Source organism: Citrus sinensis, chromosome 7 (assembly GCF_022201045.2).
Source record: "Citrus sinensis cultivar Valencia sweet orange chromosome 7, DVS_A1.0, whole genome shotgun sequence".
NCBI lineage: Eukaryota > Viridiplantae > Streptophyta > Magnoliopsida > Sapindales > Rutaceae > Citrus > Citrus sinensis.
In genome coordinates, this window is record NC_068562.1 from 13,412,266 (window position 1) to 13,434,436 (window position 22,171).

The 22,171-nt window shown below is 35.7% G+C and overlaps 4 protein-coding genes across 4 annotated transcripts; all 4 read left to right on the forward strand.

Moving 5' to 3' along the window:
- Window positions 1–432: 432 nt before the first annotated feature.
- On the forward strand, window positions 433–1,541 carry LOC112495983 (receptor like protein 21-like). The gene is made up of 2 exons (XM_052431594.1): window positions 433–928; window positions 1,105–1,541. Exons 1-2 carry the CDS (start codon window positions 523–525, stop codon window positions 1,308–1,310), a joined length of 612 nt encoding a protein of 203 aa, XP_052287554.1. The 5' UTR covers window positions 433–522; the 3' UTR covers window positions 1,311–1,541.
- Window positions 1,542–1,912: 371 nt separating this feature from the next.
- Window positions 1,913–4,507, forward strand: LOC112495984 (receptor-like protein 15). The gene has a single exon (XM_025092954.2). The coding sequence runs from the start codon at window positions 2,226–2,228 to the stop codon at window positions 4,437–4,439; it is 2,214 nt and encodes a 737-aa protein (XP_024948722.2). The 5' UTR covers window positions 1,913–2,225; the 3' UTR covers window positions 4,440–4,507.
- An 11,558-nt stretch (window positions 4,508–16,065) lies between these two features.
- LOC112495985 (receptor-like protein 45) lies at window positions 16,066–18,489 on the forward strand. Its single transcript, XM_025092955.2, has 3 exons — window positions 16,066–16,277; window positions 18,098–18,163; window positions 18,303–18,489. Exons 1-3 carry the CDS (start codon window positions 16,121–16,123, stop codon window positions 18,398–18,400), a joined length of 321 nt encoding a protein of 106 aa, XP_024948723.2. The 5' UTR covers window positions 16,066–16,120; the 3' UTR covers window positions 18,401–18,489.
- A 762-nt stretch (window positions 18,490–19,251) lies between these two features.
- On the forward strand, window positions 19,252–20,872 carry LOC102627518 (receptor-like protein 14). Its single transcript, XM_052431295.1, has 5 exons — window positions 19,252–19,264; window positions 19,376–19,450; window positions 19,537–19,611; window positions 19,988–20,728; window positions 20,847–20,872. The coding sequence occupies exons 1-5, from the start codon at window positions 19,252–19,254 to the stop codon at window positions 20,870–20,872; spliced, it is 930 nt and encodes a 309-aa protein (XP_052287255.1).
- Window positions 20,873–22,171: the final 1,299 nt, after the last annotated feature.

Sequence of the window (22,171 nt, forward strand, 5' to 3'; positions counted from 1 at the left end):
TAATTTTATGGGATTCGAAAATATTTCTGCATGCAGCAAATGTTGGCAAGTGAAGTGTGAAGCTAACTTTTCACTTTGCCGAAAGCCATGTGAAACTAATTTGCATCTTGGAATATTTCACATTCCAATTTCTTTGGTAGGTGCTAAAGTTAACTTTAGCATGATATATTGAAGTCAATATTTCAACATTCCTTTCTCTCTTTAGTCTTTAATCTGGTCAAATTTTTTGTTCTCTTACATATATATATAATATATCCCACTTACTTTTCTCAATCCATGCATTGAAAGGGCACGTGAAAATGCACAAAAATGTCATTGTAACCATCGAATCTGCCCCAAAAACTGATCTTATACCAAGGAATTAATTTCTTAACATTTCCATGTGTGTGTGTATATATATATGTTTTGCATACATATATAAGTCGTACAATTTGCTAGAGAAGATATAAGAACCTCAAGAGATCAACAAGTGACAGGTCAATCTTGTGAGTGTTTCTCTTACAAATAATTATTATATTAACAATGAAAAGGTTTCTGATTAAGTTGTCATTGTGGATTGGCCTAGCTTTGATTCCAATACATGGATGCAAAGCCTGCTTGGAAACAGAGAGAACTGCTCTGTTGGAAATCAAGAGCTTCTTTATATCAATCAGTGATTTTGGATATGAAGACCGCATTCTTCCTTCATGGGTTGATCATGATGATGGATTGCCGTCTGATTGTTGTGATGATTGGGAGGGAGTTAAGTGCAACGCCACCACAGGACGGGTGATGGATCTCTCGCTTGGTTTTACGAGGATACATTACCATTTCAACCAGTATGATGGAGCAGTTTCGCTTCTGAATTTGTCGTTGTTTCGTCCTTTTGATGAATTGCAAAGCCTTGACGTATCTTTCAATGACTTTAAAGGCTTCTACGAGAATAAAGGTACTATATAGAGTCGTATTTAGGTGCGGACGTCCACATAAAATTTCGTGCAAACACCCGTTGACAAGTCTTATACAAGGCTGTAAAAAAATCATTTCTTTTATTATATATATGTAAATAATTTGTAATTATTGTGTTCATTGGTGACTAATTAATGCTTACCATTTCCTTTGTAGCTCACCATGGCTTTGGGATTTTGAAGCAACTGAAGGTCTTGAATCTCCGTTATAATTACTTCAACGACAGTATATTACCATATTTGAATAAACTTACTTCTCTTACCACTTTGTATCTTCGACAAAATAGCATTGAAGGTTCCAACCCTAAGGAAGGTAGTTTTTCTCGATATGTGCGTCATGCCAAGCCATGCCATGGAATTTAATCATAATCAATGTTTATCTACTTTTCAAAGTATATATATTTTCTCTTTCAATAGTTACATCTAATTTTCTGTATGCAGGATTAACAAATTTGAGTAACCTGAAAAAGTTGGATCTTATTCACAACAGAATAACGAGTGCTTCCATAACAAGGCTAGGTAAGCAAAGCTACTGCAATAAGAAGCAAACCAACACTATTATACTGATCAAAACCTTCTACAATTATTTTAAAGTAATTTTATTACTATTATTGTCGTTTTTATTGTTATAGCTGATTTGAGATGCTCTATTGGGTGCAGTGTACACAAACATCAAATAAGTTATTATAAAAAATAATTTAATGAAGAGTGGATTCTCATATAAGTGATATTTATTTGACAATCCATCACAGCCCAAACATGCATTACCAATTTCTGACAGCACGTGCACTTGAAATGTCTATATAACCCCAATCTTTTTTTTTTAAAAGTGACTTAATTCTTCTTTGTGTCGGTTCTTTTATTTTTTTAAAGCAGGATTAGCAAATTTGACCAAACTGGAAGTTTTGGATCTAAGTGCAAACGAGATAAGCGAATCCATAACCGGGTTAGGTACGAAATTTAATTTGTATATGTATTGAAAATGATCTGCAATTAAAATTTAAGAAACACCAATCTATTTGATCTTATTTACTTTAATTTTCTCCGATTTATTATATTCTTGTTGCAGAATTAGCGAAATTTAGAAACTTGAAAGCACTGGCTTTAAGTTATAATAAAATAAACGGTTCTCTAGAAAGCCAAGGTAAGATAAATTTCATCATTAAGGTGCCTTTCCTTATTTATTTTTTTGTCTTTTTAAATGTGACTGAATTCACTGTTAATAGGAAATAATTAATTAAAACTGCAATTTTAGTGTTTCTTTGTTAAATTTAAAGCATGTTTCTTGCCCATCTTCACTTTTCAGGAGTATGTGAGTTGAAGAATCTTATTGAGTTGGAACTTAGTGGTAATAATCTTGAAGGTCACCTTCCACCATGTCTAAACTACTTAACCCGTCTCAAGGTTCTTGATATTTCATCCAATAAGTTAAGAGGAAGCTTGCCTTCTGTTATCACCAACTTCACCTCACTTGAATATTTGGATCTTTCTAACAACAACTTTGAAGGCATATTCACCCTCAGTTCATTAGCTAATCATTCAAAGCTTGAGGTCTTGGTACTCTCACCTGGAAACAAAAAGCTGCAAGTGAATACTGAAAACTGCCTCGCTACATTTCAATTGAAGGTCCTCCAGCTACCCAACTGCAATTTAAATGTCATTCCTAGTTTTCTTGTACACCAGTACCACTTAAAATACCTTGATCTCTCACACAATAAGATGGTCGGCAATTTCCCAACTTGGTTGTTACAAAACAACCCAGGATTAGAAATTTTATATTTGGCGAACAACTCATTCACAGGAAATCTCCAACTTCCCCGTGCCAAACACGATTTCCTTCGTCATCTAGATATTTCTAGCAACAATTTCACCAGTATACTTCCAAAGAATATGGGCATTGTCCTTCAAAAATTGACATATTTGGATATGTCAAAAAACATTTTTGAAGGTGATATTCCTTATTCGATAGGTGAGATGAAACAACTACGTTTGTTGTATTTGTCTAGAAATAATCTTTCAGGAGAGTTACCCGCAACACTTCTCACTGGTTGCGTCTCGCTAGAGTCATTGGAGCTATCAAACAACAATTTCCACGGCCAAATTCTTCCCAAGTTTACGAACTTGACTCAATTGAATTGGTTATATTTGGACAACAATCATTTCAGCGGGAAGATTGAAGATGGGCTGTTGAGCTCCTATCCATTAGAGGTCTTAGATATATCCAACAACATGTTATCTGGTCATATTCCATCCTGGATCGGCAACTTCCCAGCACTAGCAGTTTTGATAATGTCCAAAAATCGTTTGGAAGGTAATATTCCTCCCGAACTCAGCAAATTCGGAGGGCCTCTAATTTTAGACGTCTCCGAAAATTGCTTATCTGGGTACATGCCGTCTTCGTTGAATCTTTCATCATTGAAGCACCTTTATCTTCGAAAGAATGGTTTTAACGGGCCAATTCCAAATGCATTGTTTAGGAGCTCCGAATTACTTACTTTGGATTTGACGGATAATCACTTTTCGGGTAGAATTCCTCATCAAATTAATACGCTTCCAAATTTGCGTGTTCTTCTTTTGAGAGGGAATTACCTGCAAGGACCTATTCCTAATCAGTTGTGTGAATTACAAAAATTAGGTATCATGGATCTTTCGCATAACAGATTTAATGGGTCGATACCTTCATGCCTTACTAATGTGTCATTCTGGAGTCTAGGAAAAAATGATTTGTATGGAATCGAACTTAACCTTGAATGGGATTTAGGTGAAGGTGCTGCTGGTACTTATGACAACTCCAATCTTGAATTGTACCTATCTAATGGAGCTCATGGACCGCCAGGTCAACATGTAGAAGTTGAATTCGTAACAAAGAATAGAAATGAATTTTACAATGGTAGTAATCTTGATTACATGAGTGGATTGGATTTGTCATGTAACGAGTTGACCGGAGGAATCCCAATGGAAATTGGAGAACTTCAAAATGTTCGTTCATTGAATCTATCCCATAATTACTTATCGGGATCTATACCAGAGAGCTTTTTCAATTTGAAGATGATAGAGAGCCTAGACCTTTCTTACAACAGATTAAGAGGCCGAGTTTCTCCTAGACTGACTGAGCTCAACTTTTTATCCAACTTTAACGTGTCCTACAATAACTTGTCCGGCCTAGTCCCAGACAAAGGGCAGTTTGCCACGTTTGATGAAAGCAATTATAGAGGTAATATCCATATTTGTGGTCCAATAATTAATAAAAGTTGCAACAGTGCAGAGGAAATACTAGCAACAACATCCAATCATGAAGGGGACGAAGATGAATCCGATATTGATATGGTGTCATTCAATTGGAGTTTCGCTGCATCTTATGTCACATTCATTTTGGGGCTACTTGCTATCCTTTGGATAAACTCATGTTGGCGGAGACTATGGTTCTATTATGTTGATGCATGTATTGATTCATGTTACTATTGGCTTTTCAAACATGTATTTAATCGGTGATCGTGCTAAGCCATATGCAGTGATGTATTATATTAGCTTTTCTTCAAAAACGATTTATAATAAATGTGTGTTAATTCAGTTTGGTTAAAAATTATACTCAACTTTTCAATATCTTTATATGGTTCGCCAAAATTATACATTTCTTTCTTCAGTTTTTGCCAAATTAAAGCCCAAACATAGCCTAAATATAGACTAGTCCAAACAAAGCCTAACATTTAAAAATCAACTTTCATAATCACTAAGGAGACTTGAATTCTCACCTTGAAGTTCCTCCACCTCACTAAGGAGACTTGAATTCTAGTTTGAATTTTGCGTAGTATCAGTGAGAATCAGTTTAATTGTGAATGTCGACTGGGAAGAATCCCACCAGGTAGTATAAATAATTCCTAATTACACATATAATTTTAAGACCAAATTAATTAACCAAATAAAAAGTTTCCTCGCAATGGAAAATTCCTACAGAATTTCTCAGTGTCAATGATTTTGATTATTTTAATTTATAAAAGAAGGAAAAATCGTAATTAATAATGCGCATTCTACATGACCCTTCATTGAGAACCAAAAGGGGAAAAAAAATTATAAAACTGGTTTTGTATTATCAATTTCCCATCGTCAAGAAGTCGATCCTTAAATGATGTGAATTCTTATCGAAAGTGGACCAGGCCAGAAAGTTGGAGTTGACGAAACTATATCCTATCAGCTATCACCAATAATTAAGATATTTCTTTTCAGTTGAGTGGCTACACTTATAAGCCAAATTAAATTATTACAAGTAAATTGTATTGTATTGTATTTGATTGTGATGATATTTTTGTTCAGAAATAATACTTCCTAATTAAATTAATAATCCATCTAATACGAATCTAAATATTTAAATGCATACATCCACTGTAATGTAGCTGCAGATTGGAACAATGAAAATTTTCCTCAATAAGTTCCCAATATCTGTGATTTTAATAGCTTAATTTGATTCGGATGCATGGATACTCAAGAGCTTCATATTACATTCATGTGTTTGTCATTTCAATGTACACCATATGCAATTTACTAAACATGTATGAAAATTTCATTAGTTGTGTGGACTGGAGTGTTATGAATTTAAAACTCAAAGCACCAAAACGGCTGCGTTTTGATTAAATGCTTTTGCTCATAAGTCACGTGCAGTCACGGGTCACTTAACTTAAGGGAAAAACGGCGTTGCTTCTGTCGTTTTGGGCAAACTTAAGTAAAGCACGTGAGATAGCGTGTGAGGAAGGAATCAAAGTCGTTAAGAAGCCATTACCACGTGGCCAAAGGCTGTGCAATCTGGGTTTTCATACACAGGGTAGATAGAGGCTGGTTGTTGAAGCAGTTTGAGCGTGAGTTAGTGAGCTTTCCAGAGAGTTCCAAGAAAGTGAGAAAGAGTCATCTTGTTCCTTGTATCTCTCTCTGTATTATCTCTGTAAAAAATCATCTTGAATCATCAATAAAGTTCTTTTTGTGGCTTCTCCCGTGGATGTAGATTGTGCATTTTATGCACAATCGAACCACGTTAAATCCTGTCTTTGTGTGTGTGTTTTGCTTCTTGATTAGTTAATCTTGTAATCTAAATCTCCATTAACCTAGAGCTAAGGTTTTGTTTACGTCATTGAAGTTTAAGATCAGTTGTTGGTTTAATTGCAACTTGAATAGATCTTGGCAAAGTTCTTAGGCAGTGGTTTATTGCTAGCTAGTAAATTAGGCAATCTAATCACTTCAAGTTGATTATTAATTTTCTAATAATTTAATAAATATCTCAACCATCCAATCAAATTATTTTCAAAGAATCAATGTTAGACTTGAATGGAAGTTAACATTCAGAAGAAGTATATCTCTAAATAGTGAATAACAAGTATATCTCACTCAGAAAAGTATCTAACATAGTAACATATTTTTTGCTGACATTTTGAGATTTTATTTCTCACCATCTGATGAAATTACAATTGTATGTAGTTTCTATCAATCCATTAAACTCCATTGACGACTTTCATGTTTAGTGCTTTTATGTGCAAGAGAGGAATCTTCGGTTTGCTAATGAATTTACCTGGCGCTTTTAAGCCAAAGTTAACAAGCCAATCACCAATCTGTCCTGGTGATTAATGCGGATCTGAACCCGACTATACTCGGGGTTTAAGTGCTGATCCTTTCGGCACTCACTACAATTTCTACTCTTGACCTGTGGTATGGATAAATTATACGAATTTGTGACAAAGAATATAAATGAAGATGCAATGGTAGCAATCTTGACTACATGACTGGACTGGTTTTGTCATGGAACGAATCGACCTGACAAAATCCCGCCATTAGGTGGAACAGAAGAAGATGAATCTGCACTTGGTGTTTGCTGCATTATTTCACATTCATGTTGGAGTTATGGAAATCATATCGGCGTAGAATTTAGTTACTGAAATTCATGTTACTTTTGACTTATGTATTCTACCGGTGATGGTGTGCTAGGCCATATGCACTGATGTATGTTGGTTTTTTTTTTTTTTTTTAATAGTTAATTTCAATTGGGTTCTAAAACCATACTCATCTTTTCATTATCTTTCAGGTTTGTGTTGATTCATACAGGTTATAGTTTTTATTTGTTTTGTTTATCAATATCACATTACAGAGTAGGATGGATATTTGAATTTGACAAAGAATGAGATAATGCCTCTGATATAGTTTCGGCTGCATGTGCCAGATGGGGGATAGTATATAACGAGACAGCTAGCTTTCTTGATTAACTTCATGCTCTAATGCTGTACTGGTTTTGATTCCGAAGATTAAATTTCCATGGCGCGTTTCAGAATTTCGTCCTATTAGTATCTGTAATGCCATTGATCGCATTATTGCTAAGGTTCTTGCAAATCGGCTCAAGGTATTAGACGAGTTGATTTCTAAGAATCAAAATGCCTTTGTCCCTAATAGATTGATAGCTGATAATGTTATTACTGAATATGAGTGTTTACATAAATTGAGATCCCATATGTCTAGAAAATCTGGATTGGTGGCCATGAAATTGGACATCAGTAAGGTGTACAATTGGGTTGAGCGGGGCTTTTTATAGCAGATGTTGCTTCGATTGGGTTTTGCTGAACAATGGGTGAATTTTATATTGGCCTGTGTTTTCACGGCTCAATTTCTTTTATGATTAATGTTCATATTCGGAATTCTATTCAGGCTACACGTGGTCTACATCAAGGCTGTCCACTATCGCCGTACCTCTTCCTTAATTGTGCTAAGGCATTTTCTTGTATGCTTTATGCGGCTGAATTAACGCGGCTTATTTGACGGGTCCGTTTTGCTTCTGATATTTGGGTCTCTCATTTGTTGTTTCCGGACACCCTTCGAGGACTACGCTACGCTGGAGGAGATTTTTTTTCCTTATTTAATGGCTTCCGGTCAATTTAGTTACGAGAAATCTTATATTTCATTCAGTCCATATGTGGCACCTTCTGTTTGGTTGGAGATTAAGAATCTACTTGGGATTACTGAGGTCTCTACTTTTGGTAGGTTCTTGGATTTATCTGCAATGGTCGGGAGGCAGCGGAGGGCTTTTCCCAATGAACTCTAATTTCAGGTGGATAAAAAATTATTGAATTGGCAAATGGCAAGAATGGATGTCCTCTTGTGGGGGTAAAGAGGTTCTGATTAAAGCTGTTGGCCCTGCCTATCTCAACGTACATGGTGAGTGTTTTCCGATTACTTACGAATATTTGTGACGGTTTTTAGAGAAAACTCACATCATTTTGGTAGGGTTCGACTGAATAGAAGCTCCAAATTCATTGGATGGAATGGCGGAGGCTGAGTAAGTCAAAGAAATCAGGTGGATAGATCAGACTTTCGTGATCTGTTTTGCTTTTAACCAATCCATGTTTACTAAGCAGGGGGTGAAGACAATCATTGCATGACGATGTTGTGTTAAGGGTGTTGCGAGCTCGGTATTATTGTAGTAGTAGTTTCCTTGATGCTACCACTGGTGCCTGGTGGTAGTCCTTATGTTTGGGGCAGTATTCTTTAGGCCAGGGAGCTTTTACGGAGGAGCATTAGGTGGCCCGTGGGCTCTGGTGATACAATTAGTGTCTATCATAGTAATCGGATCTCGAGACCTTTTAGTTCTATACCCGTTTCGCAGATTTTGCTGGAGTTGAATGTGACTGTAGATTTTTTTTTTTTTTTTAATAAATTATGGATGGTACCTCTTGGAAAGTTGCTAGTTCACCTAATTCTGCTATTTGGCATTTTGATAAGCATCGGGAGTTCTTCATAGGGTGCAGTCCCTTATCCATAGCACATGCCTTCATAGAACTGTACGATTTTTGCGATCTGAATCAAGCAAGTTTGAATGCTTTGCTTATGTACAAAATCAAAAATATTCTAATTGGACCATTGAATCATTTTTCACTGATAAATCACTGCAAGGGACGAAGATACATGATTTACATAAGAAGGAAACCAATATTTAAAAATGTATCCAGAACAACTGGAAAGTTCATCACTTTGTTATCATGTATAATGACTTGATTCGTACCCTTATATTCGAGTTTTGCTTCCAAAAGTCTCATGAAAGTTTAGTCTAAATTGAAGAGGCAACAATTTAGTATATAATAAAATGAATATAATTTTTTTCATCAAAATTAACATGTGAAAATTTATGAACAAATACTGCGGTATGTAACATCTGAATTCTGATCTGGAAAAAAGTAAAAAGAAATTTGGAACTACTAGAATATTTTTAATTTTTTTTTTCTATTTTGCAACATTCGCTTGAGTGAAAATGGTAATTATTCTATGCATCAATTGTCCATCTTCAAAAATCAAATGCGTGCGTGTTGGGTTATAATTTTATCGAAGAAAGTGGGACCTGATCACATTTATATTCCTATAAGATAAATATTTTATTCACAATCAAACCATAAAAAAAGTTGAGAAATAAAACAAAATTAAAGAAATATGTCAAGTTAACAAAAACAGTAGTTTGGACCGGATAATATGGTAATTTCTCAAAATCAATGATTCTTTTCGATTTTTGTTTTAGGGTAATTTCTGCCCTGCCCCCAATTGTTTGGGCAATTTCCGCTGCACTGCCAAATGTTTTGCTAATTTCTGCCACGCCCCAATTTCCATAATTTGACTTATTTTTATTGGAACTGTTTGAAAGTTATTTAAAAGTCAGAAATTCTCCGTATGTTGAATTGAAAAAGAATTAAATTGACATAAAAGCCCAATCAAACAATTGATTCCTTAATTAAAGGTAGTTACACAATAATCGGGTCAATTAACTTATCAAATAAATTTAATTTATCACCATCAAATAATATTAAAGGCATGAAATTCTAAATTTATCATTTCACTGTTAGAAAAAAATGATCAAATTAATGGATTTGGGTGCTAGGTGCAACATGTCAAAACATTTGGGAGCGTGCCCAAAATTGTCGAAACATCCAAGGGCAGGATAGAAGTAACCTTTTGTTTTAATTAATAAATGAGCAATGAGGGCAAAAGATCGTAATTATTATATCATGCTACATTGATGCACCCTTCATCGACAGCCAAAAAACATAACAATACTAGAAAATAAGTTTTGGTTTTACATCAATTTTCCATAGTCAGAAAGTTAGACTTGACAAAATTACACCCCTATCACCAATTAAGATATTTCTTTTCAGTTGAGTGTTTGCAATTATAAGCCATTGAAATTTTTGTAAGTCTATAATGGATGTGATGATATTCATGATTTCGAGTTTAACCGCATCGAGAAAAAAAAAATAGACAACCATGGCTTTACTTTGAAAGTCAAAGTCAACTTCTGTTTTTCCACGGAGTATTAATGAAGCGTTTTTTCTCATTGGTCCAACTTCTCAATATAATGTAGTTTCAAGCTTCGAAGACTTCATTCAGGACAGACTTCAAGATGGCGTGTATTGAAAACATTTTCTCCTTAACAAACTTAAATGCAAAATTAAGACTTTTTAACTACTTTATACCCCTAAATATATCACCACTTAAGATACTTCATTTTCGTTGGGTTTAGTGGTTGGTAATCCTAATCCAATCAAGTTGCAATGTCTGTGATAAATGTTTAGTATAAATATTGAATTTTCCTTACGGTACATTGAATCTTAACCAAATTAAAAATTGCTTTGCAATGGAGAGTGCTTCCTTTATTAAGTTGTTAGTAATGTTAATGATTTGGATTATTGTTTTGAATGAAATGCATGGATCCAAAGCATGCTTGGAAACAAAGAGGACTGCTCTGTCAGAAATCAAGGGCTTCTTCATATCAATAAGCGATTTTGGATATGATGACGATATCAGCGATATTGGATATGAGGACGAAATTCTTTCTTCATGGGTTGGTGGTGGAATTGTTGAAAAATAAGAAAACCACGTAATTCTTGTGTTCTTTATTTTTATGTGATTATTCGATACGCTTGTTTTCGCATTCTGCGCACAACAAGTGGTATCAGAGCCGACGGTTCGTACTTGGGGGGATACAGTATTGTTCCCTTATACAGTACTGTTCACGAATACGGTGGAGATGGCCATTTGTACTTGGGAGACAGTCTATTGTAAGTAGTGTGTATTTTTGCATGTCTAGGAAAGTTCTATCAACAAGGCGATAAGAGTCTAAGGATTCTGGTTTTTAATTGGGACAAAGTTCCTGTCCAGTCTTCTGGGAACTTGACCGGTAGACTTGAACCTTGTTCCTACATGACCCGATCAATTCGATCAGGCACTCGCCATCTATTTTCATTGTTCAACTCTTTGACAACACGAAAAACCCATTGTTCAACTCTTTGACAACATGAAAAAACCAAAAGCTCTGCCCTCCCTCTCTATCTATACAAGGGATGGAAGGGCGGAGGCCTTTGGTGTCCCCTCCAGTCAAGAAGTGGGGCCTCACAATCACTAGCCAATATGCTTTTCTCGCATGCCTTTCTTCGTTCATGGTTCGATATTCTGGTGTCCTAGGCGTAGAGGAACCACACCAATCCATCCCGAACTTGGTGGTTAAACTCTACTGCGGTGACGATACTGTAGGGGAGGTCCGACCCGTCCAGTGACCTTGGCACTGGACGTTCCCAAAATTGGTACTATCAGGTCAGGTGAATTCAATAATTGACGCTTGTTAGCATTCCAGCCTTCTTTCTCATTTCAGGACCTATTCGAAAGAGAATCCAGTACTTCTTCTTCTTGGTCGTGAATATCTGAATAGGGCGAACCGCCCCTCCTGGTGCATTTATTCACGCGAAATTAGCATCATAGAGGCTGCTTTTCAAGTGGAAATAGTTCGTTGAGAAAATGGTAGAAGGTGAAACTTTCAGAATTAGGGAGAGATCTATCGAGACTATTTCAGGAGACACTTCAGGTGGGAGTCGAGATTTGTCAAATTGCTATTCAACACCTGTTATAGGAGGCCAGAAGATCGATGTTAAAAAGTTTGATGGGAAAATCAACTTTGGCATGTGGAGGCGCGAAGTTATGGATGCCCTTATTCAAATCGATCTCGATGTTGTTCTGAAAAACAAAAGACACTTGTATGATGAAGAAATTTGGGATCGTATGAATGAAAAAGCATGTGGTCAGATAAGATCTTGTTTGAGCAAGGATGTGAAATACTTGGTGAAAGATGAGGAGTGTGCGATGACTTTGTGGCGTACATTGGAGGAGAAGTACCTGCTAAAAAGTCCTGAAAATCGTCTTCATACAATGAGGCAAGTATATGGCTTTCGAATGAAGCATGGGGTGTCAATGCACGATCATGTTTCAAGATTTAAAAAGTTACCTACTGATTTGAAGAATCTTGATGAAGATATTAAGGATGAAGTCAAGACTATGATTTTTTTACACTCACTACCAGAGGAATATAGTCATTTTATGACTACCTTGATATATGGGAAGAGTGTGATTGTCTTCAAAGATGTTTGCACAACATTGACTAACTTGGAGATTCAGAATAATGATAAAAATTTTGAACGAGCATCGTTTGAAGCTTTGGTGAGTAGAGATTGGGCGATGGAGAAAAAGAAAAAGCGTGGTGGAAAGAATTCTCGATCCAAATCGAGAAGCAGAAATATAACTTGAGATGAGTGTGCCTTTTGTCATGAAAAGGGTCATTGGAGGAAAGATTGTCTAAAGGCTCAAAAGAGAGATGGGAAGAAATCAACAACAACAAACATGGCACGGAAAGATGAAGATTCTGATTATTCACTAAGTATTACTCCTGCAACATACGTGGCTAGTTCGAGCGAGTGGATACTTGATACTGGAGCAACCTATCATTTGTGTCCTATTAAGGAATGGTTTACGGATTTTCGTAATCTGAAATTCGATGCAGTTGTAATGGGGAATGATCAACTTTGTCGCACAATGGGGATAGGAACAATTCGACTCAAAATGTGTGATGGAATAATCAGAGAACTCAAAGAGGTTAGATTTGTTCCAGCTTTAAAGAAAAAATTAATTTCTGTTAGTGCTTTGGAAGCTAAAGGTTACAAGGTTACCATTGAAGATGGCACAATAAAGTTTACACATAGGGCTATGGTGATTCTGCAAGGGGTTCGGCATCACAATCTGCACTATTTAAAGGGAGGTACAACTGATGAAGCAAATATTGTTGAGGCGCACAATAACACCACCAAGCTATGACATGTACGACTGGGACATGTTGGCGAGAAGTCTTTGCAAACTCTGATGAGGCACGGACTCTTAAAAAGTACCAAAACCTGTAAATTAAATTTCTGTGAGCATTGTGTAGTAGGCAAGAAAATAAGGGTCAAGTTTAGTACAGCTAATCACGATACTCGTGAGATCCTTGAATATGTTCATAGTGATGTACGGGAACCAACAAAGACTACATTAATTAGTGGAAGCCATTATTTTGTTACATTTGTCGATGATTTCTCGAGACGTGTATAAGTGTACACCATGCGAGCAAAGGATGAGGTTCTAGAGATTTTCGTGAAATTGAAGAAATTAGTGGAGACTGAAACTGGTAGAAAGATCAAAGTATTACGATCTGATAATGGGGGTGAATATACTTCTGATCCATTCTTGCAAGTATGCCAGAACGAGGGTATTAAAAGACATTTCACGGTGAGACATACTTTGCAACAGAATGGTGTGACTAAACATATGAATCGTACTTTATTGGAGAATGTATGGTGTATGTTATCTAATGTTGGTTTAGATAAAAAGTTTTGGGCTGAAGCTATGAGCTACGCAAGTCACTTTGTAAACCGATTGCCTTATGCTGCAATTGGAGGTAAAACTCCTATGGAAATGTGGTCTGGAAAGCATGCACAAGACTATGATTCCCTTCGTATATTCGGGTGTCCAGCTTATTATCATGTCAAAGATGGTAAACTGGATCCTCGTGCTAGAAAAGTTATCTTTGTGGGATTCAAAGGTAGAGTAAAGGGCTTCAAGCTTTGGGATCTCGAAGACAAAAAATTTGTGTGTAGCAGAGATGTCACATTTGATGAAGTTTCAATGATGAAAGCTTTAAGTTCTCAGCAGATGGAGAACAAGACCAAAGAGGTATTGCAACGGGTGGAGTTTGATGCAACTCCATATGCACCAGTTAGTTCTACATCAGAGAATGATTCAACTATAGAGGTGACACCTAGAGTTGAAGAAGAGGTTGTTTTTTCTTATGTCCCACAAAATGAAGAAACAATTGATGATGTAGATAATGATGATTTTATAGCAACAAAGAGGCCAAGAAGGGAGATAAAGAAACCTGGATAGCTTACTAAAGACATGGTGGTAGTCTATGCACTTCCAGTTATTGATGATGACATCTCCAACACTTTCGGTGAAGCATTATGCAACAGTGAAAGTGATCAGTGGAAGTTAGCCATGGAGGAAGAGATGAAATCTCTCCATCAAAACCAGACTTGGAAATTTGTAAAGTTACCAAAGGGGAAAAGGGCTATTGGTAATAAATGGGTCTACACCAAGAAGCAATGATCTCCGAATCAATCAACTCCTCGATACAAGGCAAGGCTTGTGGCAAAAGGTTTTGCTCAGAAGGAAGGTATTAACTACAATGAAGTTTTCCCTCCCGTTGTAAAATATACTTCCATTCGTATCCTACTTGCTTTAGTTACAGAATATGAGTTAGAGTTGGCTCCATTGGATGTGACGACATTCTTACATGGAGATTTGGAGGAGGAAATATATATAACTCAGCCTTGTGGTTTCAAAGTTGCTGGAAAGGAGAATCATGTGTGTAGGTTGATTAAATCTTTGTACGGACTGAAGCAATCACCAAGGCAGTGGTACAAAAGATTTGATCAATTTATACAAGGGCAGAAATTCACCAGAAGTGAACACGATCATTGTGTTTACTTTAGAAGACTACTAAATGGAGCTTTCATTTATTTGTTACTCTATGGTGATGATATGCTTATAGCTTTGAAGAATAAAGATGAGATCGAAATATTAAAAAAGCAGCTGGCTTCTGAGTTCGAGATAAAAGACTTAGGTGATGCACATAGAATACTTGGGATGGAGATTCGTAGAGACAAGAAGAATGAGAGTGTATGGTTGACTCAAAAGTCTTATTTGAAGAAAGTGCTAAAAAGATTCGGTATGGATGACAAAACTAAACCGGTATGTATACCTCTAGCTCCTCATTTCAAATTAAGTTATTCTTCATGTCATACATCTCAAGAAGAGCGTGATTATATGGCTCGTGTTCCATATACTAGTGCTGTGGGTAGTCTTATGTATGCTATGGTATGCACAAGGCCCAATATATTTCAAGCAGTGAGCATGGTTAGTAGATACATGAACAATCCGGGTAAAAATCACTAGCTTGCGGTAAAGTGAATTCTCCGATATCTGTATGGGACAGTTGATGTTGGGTTATTGTTCAATAAGGATTGTGGTCAACAATGTGTTGGGTATTGTGATTCTGATTTCGCTGGAGACCTAGATAAGTGAAGATCAACAACGAGCTACGTATTCACATTGGGTGGAGGTCCGGTTAGCTGGAGGTCGATTTTGCAATCGACAATTGCTCTATCCACTACGGAAGTAGAGTATATGGCAACAACTGAAGTTGTAAAAGAAGCTATCTGGTTGAAAGGTTTGTTAGGTGATTTGGGAGTAATTCAGGAGAACATTACAGTCTTCTGTAATAATCAAAGTGTGATATTTCTTGCGAAGAATCAAACATATCACGCTCGGACGAAGCACATAGATGTGAAATATCATTATGTGAGGGAGATTATCGAGAGCGGTGTTGTGTTGTTGAGAAAGATCGATACCAAAGATAATCCATCGGATATGTTGATAAAGGTAGTTTCTGGAGTTAAGTTTCAACATTGCTTGAAACTAATTCAAATCCTTTGATTGTGTTAAGTTATATCCTTCGAGAATTTTGAACTACGGTAGGCTTGATCCCAAATTTTGGGTACGTAGGTAGTCACAGAGATGCAACTACTTTGGGGATGATGATTCGTTGGTAGTTAGCTCAGATTTGGATAAATCTTTGCCGATGTGGAGAATTGTTGAAAAATAAGAAAACCACGTAATTCTTGTGTCCATTATTTTTCTGTGATTATTCGGTGCACTTGTTTCCGCATCCGCACACAACAGGAATGTCATCTGATTGTTGTGATCATTGGAAGGGAGTTAAGTGCAACCTTACAACACAACGGGTGATGCAACTCTCACTCAGTCATACAACAAAATTCAATTACTCTTACGACCCTCTTGATCAAGTTTCGCTTCTGAATATGTCATTGTTTGATCCTTTTCAAGAACTGCAGAGCCTTGACTTGTCTGAAAATTGGTTTGAAGGTGTCTATGAGAATAGAGGTATGTGTGTGTTTTTTGTTCAGATATTGTGTTTAGTCACTAAAATGCCTTTGCAGCTTATGGAAATAAAAATTCGGAAGAGATTTACAACGTTGGAAATTCGTTACCATTTTAATAAAATTTGGGATTCCCGGATAGGAAACTAATACACACACACACATGTATATGTATATGTATATGTAGATTATATATGACCCGTGCCTGAGAATCTATATACACACACATATTATCACTTACTGCAAAAACCAATCAAGTCCAAACACTTTTGAACTTTACTGTCAGGATCGGCTTACTCATAATATCTATTAGATCATCTGCTATAGAAATCTTTTTCACAACAATTGTACCATATGATATAATCTCATGGATAAAAGTGAAATCTGTCATTAATTTATTTGGTTCTTTCAAAATTCATTGATTTTTGATCCAATGTATAATACTTTGGCTATCACAATGAACAACAATAGTTTCTTACCAACAAAGTGTTGGCTCAACTGGCAATGGAGTCCCCTTAAGTGGCTTGACTGGGTTTGCTCCCTAGTTCGAGTCGCAAGGAAGTCGCCTTTGTTGGGAGAATATGTGGTTAAAGGTGCCTCCCACAATTGCGACCCTCCCTAGGATATCTCGTGGTTAAGACCAAAAAAAAAAAACAACAGTAGTTTCTTGCTGTAGGCCAAGATCAGTAACCAAATGCTTCAACCAAATTGCTTCCTTTATTGCTTCTGTCCCTGCCATATATTATGCTTCTGTGATAAACAGAGCATTAGTTAGCCTTCCAACTAATAACAGACTTGAAAGTGTGAAAACATAACTAGTCAGAGATCTTCTCTTATCCAAATCACCAGCATAATCTGAATCCACATAACCAACAACAAATTTATGCGTCTTGGAAGTTTTTCCTTATACCAAGCCAACATCTGAAATACCTCTCAAATATCAAAGAATTCATTTTACTGCTTGCCTGTCAACACATTGAATAATTTCTTGTTGCAAAGTGATAATAGCACGCTGAACTTCTTGTCGCATAACAAAAAGTTAGAGATAAGATTCAAGTCGAAACCAATTTCAAGAAGAAGCAAATGACAGTGAAAACTTATTTTACAAAAGTCTCATAGACATATCATATATAATTATTGATTTATGTATTGAGTGGATCCTATAGAAAAATGAGAATTTTTTGAAAATTTATTATCTAATAAATGTATTGAAATTATTAATTTACCAGATTACCCAAAAAAAACTATTATTTAATTGAGGTTATCAATTTATTAAGTACTAATTTAACGAAATTCTATTGTATATTGTTCATAATTATTTTTTCAGAGACTAGTAATACTTCATATCCATTTGTAGCTTGCGATGGCAATGGGAGATTAAAGCAACTGAAGATCTTAAATCTTGAAGGTAATAACTTCAACGACATCATATTACCATATTTGAATACACTAACTTCACTTACCACTTTGATTCTTCGTGGTAATAAAATTGAAGGTTCCAAAAGCAGGCAAGGTATATACATTTTGGTTAAGCAAATACGCATCTGAGGCAAGTTAATCTCTTAATTAAAATACATATCTATATTGTCTTGATCAAATTTAATGCTTTTTTAACAGGATTAGCAAATTTGAGATACCTGCAAGTGTTGGATCTAAGTGGTAACACCAATATAACTGGTGGATCTTTAACAAGGCTAGGTAGGCTACTAAGATAAGAAGCATTTACAAAGCTAGTGCACTAATCATAGCCTTCGACAATAGTTTTAAAGTAAAATTTTATTCTTCTTATTCTTTTTCCCCCTTTCGTTTTTAATGGCTGTGTAGGATTGGCAAATCTAGAAAACTTGAAGACGTTGGATCTTGGTTATTGTGGATTAACTACACTTCAAGGTATAATGCAACAATCCACTTCCTAGTTTCTTGTGATATTATGATGCCAACTTAATTAAATCTTAATCATGAGCGGCTTAATCTCTTAATTAAATACATAACTACATTTTCTTGATCAAAATTAATATTCTCTGAGCAGGATTAGCAAATTTCATAAACCTGCAAGTGTTAGATCTAAGTTGTAACTTCAATATAACTCGAGGCTCTTTAGAAAGGCAAGGTAGGCTACTGAGATAAGAAACCAAGCTAGTGCACCAATCACAGCCTTCTATAACAATTTTAAAGTAATATTTCCCTTTTTTTTTCTTCCGCTGTGTAGGATTGGCAAATTTGACAAAATTGAAATCATTGGGTCTCGATGCTTGTGGAATTACTACACTTCAAGGTACACTGCAACAATTCGCTTCCTAGTTTCCTTATGATATTATCTTTTACATACATATAATGTCAAATTAAAGCCAAGCTTTGGTTGGCAAACTTGACAAACTTGGGAAGATTGTGGCAACTTTAATTGCTATACAGCAAAAGTTTACTTTCTAGATTTGTAGTATAGTTTTTTGAAAAAAAAAACATAAATCTTTTTTGCGTATACGATCAACTTAATTAAATCCTAATCATAAGCTTTATCACTACAATTATTTAAACTTTGAAATTTATTTCTTAATTCTTTTGGTTTCCTTTTTTTTTTTAAATTAAAGACGATTAACAAGATTTTTCTTCTTTCTTGTGCAGGATTTGTAAATTAAATAACTTGGAAGCATTATATTTGCGTTATAATCATATAAACGATTCTTTAGAAAGTCAAGGTAAAATTTTTAAACAAAATTTACGCAGTTATTTTTCATGGAATGTCTACTGACATAACTCTCATTGTTAGGCAATTAATCTCTTAAAATATCTATGTTGTTATATATATATAGACAAATTTGACGAGCTTAAAAGCATTAGATCTTGGTCATTGTGGAATAACCACAATTCAAGCTATACCGCCGCAACAATCTCCTTCTTACCACATTCCCCCCCCCCCCCCCCCCCCCCCCCGGCGGGAAAAAAAAATTCGGCAGCCCTCAACCTTAAGGGCTTTTGAAATGTTATTGATAAGTGTATATATAACACAACTAATCCAAGGATTGAGATTATAAATTTGCTTTTACCATTTATTGACTTAATTCTTTTGTGTCGCTCTTTTTCATTTTTTTTTAAATTAAGCAGGACTAACAAATTTGACAAACTTGAAAGTCTTGGATCTAAGTGGAAATAGTATCAGCTTATCCGTAACATGGCTAGGTAATACTTGAATTTTCGGAAGTTGTCCACCAATTTTTAAATTCCGCGCCATCCTTTTTAACATGATATGCTCTTTCTTGATGCAGGATTACATAAATTGAAGAACTTGGAAGCATTGGATTTAAGTTTTAATAATATTAACGGCACAGTAGAAAGCCAAGGTAAAATTTCTAAATAAACTTACATATACTTATTTTTCACTGAAACGTGATAATTCTGAATATTTACATTAATGTTATATACGACCTTCTTGTTGGTCAACCTAGCTACTTGAAAGACAAAATTATGAAGACCAGCTTTTTTCCCCTTGAACCATTGCCTTTAAAAAGCGAGTTCTTTATCTGTACTGTTATATGCATGTTACAATAAGTGCTGGACGCTTTTTCAAGTTATTTGAAATGCTTTGGAAACTAACATCGAAGTAGATGAGAATAACACAAATTGATCTCTATGTGTTTGTGATTGACTTCGCTGCAATTAGAAAACTATGAAGTCATTTCTTTCAACAAAATTTGACCATTTTATTTTCATTTTCAGGAATATGTGAGTTGAAAAATCTTTTTGAGTTGAATCTTGCAAGAAATAATATTGGGGGTGATCTTCCTGATTGTCTCAATAATCTGACTCGTCTCAAGGTTCTTGACACTTCCTTCAATCAGTTAAGTGGGAGCTTACCTTCTGTTATTGTGAACCTCACATCACTTGAATATTTGGACCTTTCTAACGGCTACTTTGAAGGCATCTTCCCCATCAGTTCATTAGCTAATCATTCAAAGCTCAAAGTCTTGCTGCTTTCAACTAGGAACAACAATATGTTACAACTGAAAACTGAAAACTTTCTCCCTACTTTTCAATTGAAAGTCCTTCGGTTACCCGTTTGCAACTTAAAAGTCATCCCTAATTTTCTTGTTCACCAGCATGAGTTAAAATACCTTGATCTCTCTCACAATAATTTGGCTGGTGATTTCCCAACTTGGATCTTACAAAACAACACAAAGTTAGAAGTCTTATGTTTGACAAACAACTCATTCACTGGGAATCTCCAGCTGCCCCATTCCAAACATGATTTTCTTCATCATCTAGATGTTTCTAGCAACAACTTCACTGGTAAGCTTCCACAAGATATGGGTATTATCCTTCAAAAATTGTTGTACATTGATATGGCAAACAATCGTTTTGAAGGCGATCTTCCTTCTTCAATCAGGGAGATGAAAACACTCAGTTTTCTACATTTGTCAAAAAATAATTTTTCTAGAGAATTATCAGCACTTTTTACTGGTTGCATCTCACTATGGTTCTTGGACCTGTCACATAATAATTTCCACAGCCAAATATTTCCCAAATATATGAACTTGACTCGGTTATGGTTTTTATATTTGGACAACAATAATTTTAGTGGGAAAATTGAGGATGGGCTGTTGAAGTCAAATGAATTAAAGGAGTTAGACATGTCCAACAATATGTTGTCTGGTCATATTCCTCATTGGATTGCTAATTTCTCATCATATCTTGAGGTTCTTTTAATGTCCAAAAATTTTCTGAAAGGGAATATACCTGTACAACTCCTAAATCATGGAAGCCTTCAACTTTTAAGTGTCTCCGAAAATTGTTTGTCTGGGTTCATGACATCTTCCTTCAATCTTTCTTTACTAGTGCACCTTTATATACTGTTGTGATGTGAAGCAAATCTGTTGGTGAAAACGTCAGCTGATGCTGCGTTTTGGAAAGTCAAACTCGTATCTCCTGGAACGACATGTATGAAGGTCGTTTTGGTTAAGTGATGCACGAGAGTTTCACGTGCACGGATAAGTTGCGTTCTTGGTTCGTTAGAATCAGTTAACTCACATGACTGTCACGTGGTTTTCTGGGTTGGTTACTGATTCGTTAACGAGCTGTTTTATACAGCTGATTCTGGCAACAGAGAAGAAGGACAAGAGAGCTATTGTGAGTTGAGAAGATTGAAAACCAAAGGCTTCTTGAGAGACTCTGTAACAAGCTTGATAAACTCTCTGTAACTTCTTTGAACAATCAATAGAATTGGGTTCTGTTTCTCCCGTGGATGTAAGCTAGACTGAAGCTAGCTGAACCACGTTAATTCTTGTTCCTTTCTTTAATTCTTTCAGTTCTAATAATCTGTGTGTATTCTGCTGGATTGATTCTTGGTGCATCTTGTTTGTTTGGTTGTGATCTTGGGAAGTGTTTTGAGTTGATTGGGATAGTTAGTCACTTTTAAACACTACATATACAAAAGAATTATCTGAGTGGGACAATTCCGAATGTACTGTTTAGAAGCTCCAAACTAATGACTCTAGATTTGAGGGATAATGGATTTTCTGGTATAATTCCCAATCAGATTAATGAGAGTTCAAATCTACGTGTTCTTCTTTTGAGAGGGAATTATCTAGAAGGACCAATTTCAAACCAATTTTGTCAATTAAGAAGATTAGGTGTCATGGATCTTTCACAAAATAGAATTAATGGGTCCATACCTTCTTGCTTTACTAATATGTTGCTATGGACCACAGGAAATTTTGATTTGTATGGATTTGAACTTCGGTTTCTTCCTGAATTAACTTTCAGTTCCATTGGTACTTACTACAACTCTACTCTTGACTTGAGGATATCTGAAGGAGATGATTACTTATTGCCTCAGCTAGTAAAAGTAGAATTTGTAACAAAAAATAGATATGAAATTTTCGATGGTAGCAATGCTAACTATTT

Coding starts and splice junctions, on each gene's coding strand:
- LOC112495983 (XM_052431594.1), top strand. CDS start 523: ATGAAAAGGTTTCTGATTAAGTTGTCATTGTGGATTGGCCTAGCTTTG. Junction 929..1,104: donor AGGCTTCTACGAGAATAAAG/GTACTATATAGA, acceptor TTTCCTTTGTAG/CTCACCATGGCTTTGGGATT.
- LOC102627518 (XM_052431295.1), top strand. Junction 19,451..19,536: donor CTTATCCGTAACATGGCTAG/GTAATACTTGAA, acceptor TTCTTGATGCAG/GATTACATAAATTGAAGAAC. Junction 20,729..20,846: donor ATTATCAGCACTTTTTACTG/GTTGCATCTCAC, acceptor CAATAATTTTAG/TGGGAAAATTGAGGATGGGC.
- LOC112495985 (XM_025092955.2), top strand. CDS start 16,121: ATGCAACTCTCACTCAGTCATACAACAAAATTCAATTACTCTTACGAC. Junction 16,278..18,097: donor AGGTGTCTATGAGAATAGAG/GTATGTGTGTGT, acceptor ATGGCTGTGTAG/GATTGGCAAATCTAGAAAAC. Junction 18,164..18,302: donor TGGATTAACTACACTTCAAG/GTATAATGCAAC, acceptor TTCTCTGAGCAG/GATTAGCAAATTTCATAAAC.
- LOC112495984 (XM_025092954.2), top strand. CDS start 2,226: ATGTTTCTTGCCCATCTTCACTTTTCAGGAGTATGTGAGTTGAAGAAT.